This window comes from Saccostrea cucullata, unplaced genomic scaffold (genome assembly GCF_032062105.1).
Source record: "Saccostrea cucullata isolate Sc308-1 unplaced genomic scaffold, CSIRO_AGI_Scuc_v1 ctg367, whole genome shotgun sequence".
Taxonomy (NCBI): Eukaryota; Metazoa; Mollusca; class Bivalvia; order Ostreida; family Ostreidae; genus Saccostrea; species Saccostrea cuccullata.
In genome coordinates, this window is record NW_026923056.1 from 109,329 (window position 1) to 119,061 (window position 9,733).

The 9,733-nt window shown below is 35.1% G+C and overlaps 1 protein-coding gene across 1 annotated transcript; it reads left to right on the forward strand.

Annotated features, from left to right (window-relative positions):
• Positions 1 to 4,438: 4,438 nt before the first annotated feature.
• On the forward strand, positions 4,439 to 9,733 carry LOC134263037 (xaa-Arg dipeptidase-like). Its single transcript, XM_062745333.1, has 6 exons — positions 4,439 to 4,831; positions 5,092 to 5,240; positions 5,380 to 5,522; positions 6,345 to 6,499; positions 7,179 to 7,419; positions 9,550 to 9,733. Exons 1-6 carry the CDS (start codon positions 4,466 to 4,468, stop codon positions 9,681 to 9,683), a joined length of 1,188 nt encoding a protein of 395 aa, XP_062601317.1. The 5' UTR covers positions 4,439 to 4,465; the 3' UTR covers positions 9,684 to 9,733.

The window sequence follows — 9,733 nt, forward strand, 5'->3', positions numbered from 1 at the left end:
CTTTTCTGCTTCCCGAACCCGATCTATTCATCATACACATGCACCGTTTGGCACATAGCCACATTTTTTTCGACGATATTATTTTTCGTTTTCCTGCAGTATTTGGTCATAAGCATGATAAATGAGTCATAATATCTTTCTTATACTACAGATTTTTCATGGAAATTAATGTTAGGCAATATTGTATCATGTTTACTGAATGTTTTTTTTCTTCTTTTTTTTCTTGAGTCATCGTATCTTTCTTATACTATGTACAGATTTTTCATGGAAAATTAATGTTAGGGCAATATTGTTTCATGTTTACTGGTTGATTTTTTTCTTTATAAATCCTACAAATGTACACGATACAATGCACCGACCATTGAATATAATTTATGAAAATCGTCAAGACAAACTTCTAATTTCCTGTTTTCGTGAATTATAGCAATATTGTATAAAATTTCGCATTTTACTTGTTACATAATGTTTAATTATCAGTGCAACGGCTACGGAGAAAAAGAACTTTGAAATTTTGTAAAGAATCTGATTTTTTTGAAATCTGCATATGATGCTATACTATATCTTTAAAAGGAACATCAAATAAATAAGCATAGATTTATTCAATATTTTAAAGTAATATCATCGAAATTAGAAAGAAAAGGCGAGTGTGTCATTTTTCAATTAGGTCCTTTCACCAAAATCAACAGCATTAAAACTTCCGATTTTTCAACTCTATATACAACCATTCCCCACGATAAATTTAAGTCCAGGCTTTCTGATATTATTGTCAGTAGCTGCAGATCTGTAGCTCTCCGAAAAAAATGTATTGATAGACCGGAGAGCTACAGTGCCACCCATTGAAAAAACTGTATATTTGTTGCGCACAAAAAAGTGCGCTCGGTTCTTGATTAATTCTTCCAAATTCTTACCTCAGTTGCAAAAAAGGAAAAATTTTAAAAATTTCCTTTATCCTCAAGTAGTTGACATCTGAACGAAGCATATTGGACCGAATTATCTTTGAAACCAAAATGGCAGTATAAATAAGCGAAATGTTCGATGATTACAATTTCAGGGTCAGGAGGACTATTAACAACAATTATGAGGAATGTTTGGTTGTGGAAACAGCGAAAGAATATGTGAGGAACACACGGTTAGTAACATTTTGAGATTACAGTTTTAAAAACAGGGAGAAATAAATCGAGAACCGAGCGCACTTTTTTGTGCGCAATAAATATACAGTTTTTTCAATGGGTGGCACTGTAGCTCTCCGGTTTATCAATATATTTTTTTCGGAGAGCTACAGATCTGCAGCTATATTGTCAGCTGCTTTTTCAATTGATACAAAATGGAACTCGTAAATTTACTCACCTTGTCATTGGTCAATTGCAATAATATTTTGTTAAAAACATAAGTCTATTGGAATTCCGATGGGTACCAATTGTGCCCCGTTATTAGCAGACCTATTTTTGTATTCATATGAAGCAGAATTTGTTACGCTCTGGGGTACCCATCTCTTATCCGCAACTCCTCTCATACCACTGAAGGAAATTTAATGAAACTTTCACAGAATCTTCATTACATATTGCCATTGTGCACCTCCTATTTTACTTTTTGATCTGACATATATTTTGGATTTTCCAGAGCAAAACATGGACACTGCCATTATATTCATATGGGAGGTGGGGGTATCATTTAGTGAGCTCATTGCTCACAGTGCCTCTAGTTTTCTTCAAATAAGCATAAAAGTCTTTCTACATTCAGTATAGTATATATACTAGAGTATTGTTTTCAAAGTTTTTTTTTAAATATTATATACAATTTCCTTTCAGACTGTGACAAGTAGGTTACAACTCATATTAACAGTAATTCGAAATATCTATTTAAAGTAATCTTTATGTCCGTCCGTACGTCTGTCCGTCTGTCACGCTTTGGGGTACCTATCTCCTATCCAAAATTCCTCTCATACCACTGCATGAAATTTGATGAAACTTTTACAGAATCTTTATGACATATTGCCATTTTGCACCTCCTATTTTACTTTTTGATCTGACATATATTTTGGGTTTCCTACAACTAAACATAGACAGTCCCATTATATTCATATGGGAGGCGGGGGTATCATTTAGTGAGCTCATGCTCACAGTACCTCTATTTTTAATTGCTTTCATGCAATCCAGTCCGAAATTAAACTTATCAAGGATAAGCATTCAAAGTCAGTAACTATAATTTTATCTACTCTTTTTTTTTTTTAGATAATTATATTTTGTTGGTTAGTCTCGTCTTACCCCACTTTTGCTGAACCATGATAGATACTGACGTGTCGTCTGTATAACTTGAAGTGCATGGAGACGGATGAAAAGAAAAATCAAAGTACCTTTGGAACCAAGTTAACGCATTTTGAGAATACTTCTTTTTCAAAGTGCGTTAATGAAGAAAAAAAAAGTACATGTTCTTGATAATTTTATAGGCATTAAAATGAATTACTAGCATTTGAACCTGACTGGATTATTTTCCGGTGATGACGCCACTTCAGGATCTCAAGTATAGGCGTTTTATTGCAGCTAGGGGGTCGACATTAAGCATTTTTCTTTGGGAAAGGGGAGCAATTATTATGATTTTGAAATACAAATGTACCAGGAAAATTCTCTTTCTATCATATACTTTTATTTACATGTATCTATTGTGTATATATTTATACTCCACCCCCCCCCCCCGCTTGAAAAGTGGGAGGGTATACTGTAATCGGTATGACCGTCCCTCCGTCCGTCCGTCTGTCTATTACGCTTTAGGGTACCCATCTCTTATCCGCAACTCCTCTTATACCACTGAATGAAATTTAATGAAACTTTCACAGAATCTTTATTACATATTGCCATTGTGCACCTCCTATTTTACTTTTTGATCCGACACATATTTTGGGTTTCCCGGCCACAGCAAAACATGGACTACTGCCATTATAACCATATGGGAGGCGGGGGTATCATTTAGTGAGCTCATCGCTCACAGTACCTCTAGTTGTTATATTGATACATGTTTGAAGAAAAATAAACTTTAGCCACAATACTCACCCGACTGAAATTTTACCTCGCTCATTACTTACTTTTTGTGAAATAAAACATAAACAAAAGTTATGCAGTCAGATTACTTCTAAATCTGTTTGATATAATGAAAAAGCTAGACATGTCAAATAGCATGTTTTATTTACCTTCTAAATACCTTTTAAGAGAATCATTGTGGACACATTTTGAATAATGATTACGCAACTCGGTAGAATATTAAACAAACAGGCGATTAATTGGCCATATGCATGTAGCTAACATGTTCGTAACGTTAATACGAAAATCTTACTCCAGAAATTTTGTTTTTACAATTTTTTCTTCAAAATGCGTTTAGTGTCTCAATTGAAAATAATTGTAAATGTACACTCTTAACTTAACGCACTTTGAAAGTTTTTTTTTTTTCAAAGTACGTTGACTTTGTCCCAAATTAAACGCACAAGTCTTGGAAAAAAATTTCAACCTGCGTTGATTATTCCCAGTTTTAAAGCACTTTGAGTTTTTTTTTTCAAAGTGCGTATTTTTTTTTTTCAAAGTGCGTCCTTTACTATTTCAAAGTATCAAATACTTTGAAAATCTAAAGGAAATTCTGCAAATTTGAAGATGTAGATAATAAGAGAAATATAGACAACTCAAAAATGTTCTCATTTGAATTTTGGGTGCGAAAAACCCTGTGTGAGATTTTGAATTTTCGCAACATTTGATATTGACTGATGGCATAAGGCATGATAACGGTTTAATATCATGGGCTTTGCTGGTCAATACAAAGTTACCATCATTATCAGATTATCTAATATTTGTCCCCAGACCTGTGTTGATTATAAGAAAAGGGAGAACGTTTTGAAAGACCTATTTTACAAATAAACCTGGAAGGCGAGAGATCGACACGCACTTCAAAATTCCTTCCACAATTGATTTGTAATTAACCAGTGTTATACTTAATTAAACGTACAATTTAATTTGTACCTTTATTGGATGGCTTATCACAAATGTCACTTAGACCTAAGATTTTATGTCTTATCACATTTCTTTATGATATACATGCATAAAAGAAATATCAGATATTCGTAGGAATGGTTTAATGATGCCTAGATTTGTTCTTTTGAAATTTCTTTTAATACTGTATACCATTGCATACTTATACCTTTATACTTATACATGCTGTTGGGGTCATTGATATACAAACCCTCTAAGAGTTTTATTTATGGCATCTCTTCTGAAATTTCCCGTATTGTTTCACACCTGTACATACCCTGCTTAAATTTAAATGCAAAGCAACATCTTTCGTATTTAGGTCGCGGCTGTAATAGATATAATTTATGCATGTCCACAAAGGGGTGTGACTGTCAATGTAAACATGCAAACACCTGATTATATGTATATATATATACAGACATGTATTCTAGCGGTGATATGTTAAGATTAGGACGATGTCGGATTTGAAGCAAGCCGCTTGCAAGGCTATAGACGAATACGCCGATGAGTTACATACACTTAGCAAAGAAGTCTGGTCCCACCCTGAACTAAATTTTGAGGAATTTTACAGCCATGACTATTTAACAAAGTTTTTGGAGGACAGAGGCTTTCCTGTGGACCGGAAGTATAAATGTGACACAGCCTTCCGGGCAGTTCTTGGAGAGAGTTCTCATGGTCCCCACGTGGCAGTTATATGTGAATATGATGCTCTTCCTGGAATTGGTCACGCTTGCGGACATAACTTGATCGCAGAGACGGGAGTAGCTGCAGGATTAGGGATAAAGGCGGCGTTTGAAGCTGCTGGAAAACCTTTAGGAAAGGTTTGTTACGGTATTTGATTTCCCCATTCATTTTATTCCTCACCAGTGGCAATAATCCAAAAGATACGAAAAAAACATCATTGCCTACTAGATCTACAGTGTATCTTACTGATTCGCAACTAGCTGCGAATTTTGAAATGACACCTCTTTGGTCAAACAATGCGAAATACATAAGATTTTTAATGTTTGAATGTAAAACAGTAATAAATTTCTTTCGATACTATTTCTTAGAAGAATTATATTGTCTATATTTGTGGTAGTTGTCTGTGATCGGGACCCCTGCAGAGGAGGGTGGTGGAGGTAAAATCGTCTTATTAGAGCAGGGCGTGTTTGATGGGATTGACATAGCGATGATGTCACATCCGGCGCCAATGGACGGACCCGCCATAAGCTTTAACGCAATACAAAGGTACGCTTTCTTCAATCCTTTTTTTTTTTTTTAAAGTATGATACTAGTTGCGCACATTACTCCCCATCTGTAATGCACTTCATTAAAAATACATGTATAAAATGTGACTTTAACTATTATTCTTTAAAAATTCAAATAGTTTAATGGTTACATACAAGGGTAAGGCGTCACACGCGGCAGCGTTTCCCTGGGAAGGCGTCAACGCTCTTGACGCAGCCGTGAACGCCTACCAGGCAGTGTCTAACTTACGGCAGCAGATGAAGCCAACATGGCGTGTTCATGGTAAGTATAGTCTCTCTTACTTAATAAATATTACTTTGGTCATAAGATATGCAAACATGGTGACAATAAAGTGCCAATGCACTGTCCCGTGGTATCTTTTGTAATTTAGTGGAATATAGCTACTCAGTATGTATGTGTGTGGACATGTATATAAATGTATGTGTATGTATATGTAAAAAAATGTATATTTTTTTTTCTGCGTATGTATATCTGTTTTTTTTTGTTTTTTTTTTTTTGCATTATGGTACATGATGGTACTTATTTATATTTTACAATATGTATTTAAATTTCACATGTTAGCAATTATCTCAACGTATGAACCATGCATGTGTAAATTGATTAAGTATATACATGTCCTAAGAATATGCTGAATACTACTATTACACCACACTTTGTTAATAACTATTATATGCTCTGTTTAATGATTATGTATGTAATATGCCCACAAGGGCCCTGATCTGGAATAATAAATCTATTCTATTCTATAATCAAGTCTAAATTCAAAGTGTTTTTTGTCTTTTTTAGAGATTTTTTTTCAACAAATTAAATTTTCAATTTAATATGCTTAATTTCCTATAAACTAGTATAAATCTATTATCTACCAGTAAGTGATTCCTTTAAAATTTTAAGAAGCGGTATCAAAAAACTATTTGTTGAAAGAAGCGACAAAAATAATAATAGAGATACTCGTATGCTTTTTTCCTGCCAAATTGAAATATATTATTTAACAAATGTACCTTCAATTCACTTGATTATATACGCATCTTTTATTTTGTGAATATTGAAATATTCTTGTAGAACCTTTAGTTTGATATGATTCAGGAATAATTACAAAAGGCGGCACAAAACCTAACATCATACCAGAAGAAACAGAACTGGAGTTTAACATACGAGCCCCTAAAAAACAGGAAGTGGACATTTTGACGGAGAAGGTCAAGAGGTGCTTCCAGAGCGCTGCCACGGCAACCGGATGTACAGTATGGTCAAAATACACATGTATACTTCCTCTTTTTGTCATCATACATAAAACAAATAAACATAACCATACATGATCATATGAAAGACAAATGTTGACAATCCAGATTTCATCAATAAATAATTAGGGTAACAAAATTTTTAGAAACACAATTTCACTGTGACTAGATTGATACCAGGATAACCCATTAAAGCTCTAGAGCTTATTTCCAATGGGGTCCTACAATAAAGCTATTGAGGGAAGTGGCCCAATAATTTTAATTTAGATTAATTATTTGAATGAAGTGTTGTTGCTTAATTAACAACTTCAGGTAACTTCAGGTAAGTTTCCGTAAAATTTTTGAATAATTTCATGCAAATGGATGAAATCTCCTATCTTAAGCTATTGAAAATCACTTGATTTAGTGATACTGAAAATTCTGATAAATATTTCTGAGGCATTTTGAAATATTACAAAGGGAAGGAATTAATTATCGCGTAACTTCGTGAGAAGCAACACTCGGGAAATTAAGTTACTCGTTTTAATGGTACTAAAATCATCTAAAATTTCCCGAAAAACTGCCCACTCGCAAATTATTTTTCTCGCGATTTGCCATCTAAACATACAATATAAAAAAGAATATCATTTATATATTTACGTAATATTGGTCTTGTCTCAGTTTTCGTATTTTTTTTTTACAGATGGAACTAAAGTTTTCGGAAAGACCCTATCTTGATGTCATTCATAACAAATCGCTACTGGGAGCATTCGAAGAGAATATGAAGATAGTGAATCTTGGAAATAGAATTCCAGAAAAGGAATTTCCGGCGGGCGGATCCACAGATATGGGGAATGTTTCCTACGCCGTTCCAAGCATACATCCAATGTTTTATATTGGCAGCGATGCACTCAATCATACACGCGAATTCACAGCTGCAGCAGGTTATAATATACTCGTATATTGCGCTATGTTAAAAAGCAAAATGTAATGAGAACGCAAAATGTAATAAAGTTGGATTATAATTGCTTTTTTATCAACAAAGAATTTAATAACACAATATGTACATTTTTGTATACTACATGTAGTATGTTGTTCCCTGTCATAGTATAAGTATTCACACAAGGAGCTTTTTCAGTGCTCAAATTGTTCAGTGCAAGTGTCAAGCATAGGGCTAAATTGCAGGCCTCCACTGGCAAGTGGTGGTGTTTTAATACCGGGTAATACTGTGTCTTTACTAAAGTTTGCTTAATGAGTATTTATACAAGACCAGCCACCCTTCTATCCTTTTTAGCTCACCTGAGCCGAAGGCTCAAGTGAGCTTTTCTGATCAAAATTTGTCCGTCGTCTGTCGTTGTCGTCGTCGTAAACTTGTCACATTTTCATCTTCTAATCAAGAACCACCGGGCCCATTTCAACCAAACTTGCTACAAAGTATCCTTGGGTAAAGGGGATTCAGGTTTGTTCAAATGAAGGGCTGTGCCCTTTTCCAAGGGGAGATAATTATGAATTAGAGGAAAATTAATGGCATTTTTAAAAAATCTTCTCAAGAACCACTGGGCCAGGAAAGATGAAAGTCATGTGGAATCATCCTCAGGTAGTGTAGATTCAAGTTTGTTCAAATCATGACCCCCGAGGGTAGGGTGGGGCCAAAATGGCCGATCAAAGTTTTACATAGGAATATATAGGAAAAAATGCCGAAAAATCTGTAAAAATCTTCTTCTCAAGAACCACTGGGCCAAGAAAGATGAAACTCATGTGGAATCATCCTCAGGTAGTGTAGATTCAAGTTTGTTCAAATCTTGACCCCCGGGGGTAGGGTGGGGCCAGAATGGCCGATCAAAGTTTTACATAGGAATATATATGAAGAATCTGTAGAAATCTTCTTCTCAAGAACCATCGAGACAGGAAAGATGAAACTCATGTAGAATCATTCTCAGGTAGTGTAGATTCAAGTTTGTTCAAATCATGACCCCCAGGGGTAGGACGGGATCAAAATGGTCGATCAAAGCTTTACATAGGAATATATAGGAAAAATCTGTAAAAATCTTCTTCTCAAGAACCATCGAGACAGGAAAGATGAAACTCATGCGGAATCATCCTCAGGTAGTGTAGATTGAAGTTTGTTCAAATCATCACCCCTGGGGGTAGGGTGGGATCAAAATGGCCGATCAAAGCTTTACATAGGAATATATAGGCAAAATCTGTAAAAATCTTCTTCTTAAGAACCACTGGGTCAGGAAAAATGAAACTCATGTGGAATCATCCTCAGGTAGTGTAGATTCAAGTTTATTCAAATCATGACCCCTGGGGATAGGGTGGGGCCAAAATGGCCGATCAAAGTTTTACATAGGAATACATAGGAAAAATCTTTTAAAATCTTCTTTTCAAGTACTTCAAAGCCATGATTATTTATATGGAATCATCCTCAGGTAGTGTAGATTCAAGTTTGTTCAAATCATGCTCCCTGGGGGTTTAAGATTTAAGCCCCCCTCCAAACTCGGTAAACTTTCAGTTCTGAACTGATATGTGCTTTTTCCTAGCCGATGTGCTCAGGTGAGCGCTGTGGCCCCTGGGCCTCTTGTTTATCTTGTAATGAAATATTATACACTTATCCACTGGTTGTGAGTGGGATAGCTCTTTTATCAAACCCGCGACAGGGAACTATTCCCCGAGGGCTTGCCCGAGGGGAATAGTTTCTGTCAAGGGTTTGATAAAAGAGTTATCCCACTCACAAACAGTGGATAAGCGTTTTATTATACTGATGTATAATATAATTTCTGAGGTTTGAATTTTTTGGAGTAAGATAATTTCTGCAAGAATAATCTGAAATCCTGATGAAGTCACAATGCTACTAAAGTCATAATGACATCATCTGTCAATAGATTTATCGCTGGAAATCAAAATTGGCAGCAACAATTGCATGAAAATTTTCCGAGGGTGGATAGCAAAAACTATACCCCGGGGTATAGCTTTGCTATGCATGAACTATAAAAGATAGTCATTTTACCTTCTGAACTTTATATAGGAAACATTTTAACAGAAGTATAATAATGACTTTATTCTAATTCCAGGTGATCCTATCGCCCAGCCTTACACACTGGCACAAGGGAAAGCACTGGCAATGACTGCAATAGACGTCTTCACCAATCCTCAACTTCTTACACAAATCAAGGAGGATTTTACAAAAGACATACGGGCTTCCTAATGACACTACCTAGAATTAAAATAATTTATCCGAGGAGTTTTAAACATGAT

What these genes read in the sequence shown, in the direction of transcription:
- LOC134263037 (XM_062745333.1), top strand. Translation starts at nt 4,466, where the DNA reads ATGTCGGATTTGAAGCAAGCCGCTTGCAAGGCTATAGACGAATACGCC. An exon ending in CTGGAAAACCTTTAGGAAAG is followed by an intron (nt 4,832 to 5,091) that starts GTTTGTTACGGT and finishes TATTTGTGGTAG; the next exon opens with TTGTCTGTGATCGGGACCCC. An exon ending in CGAATTCACAGCTGCAGCAG is followed by an intron (nt 7,420 to 9,549) that starts GTTATAATATAC and finishes TTCTAATTCCAG; the next exon opens with GTGATCCTATCGCCCAGCCT.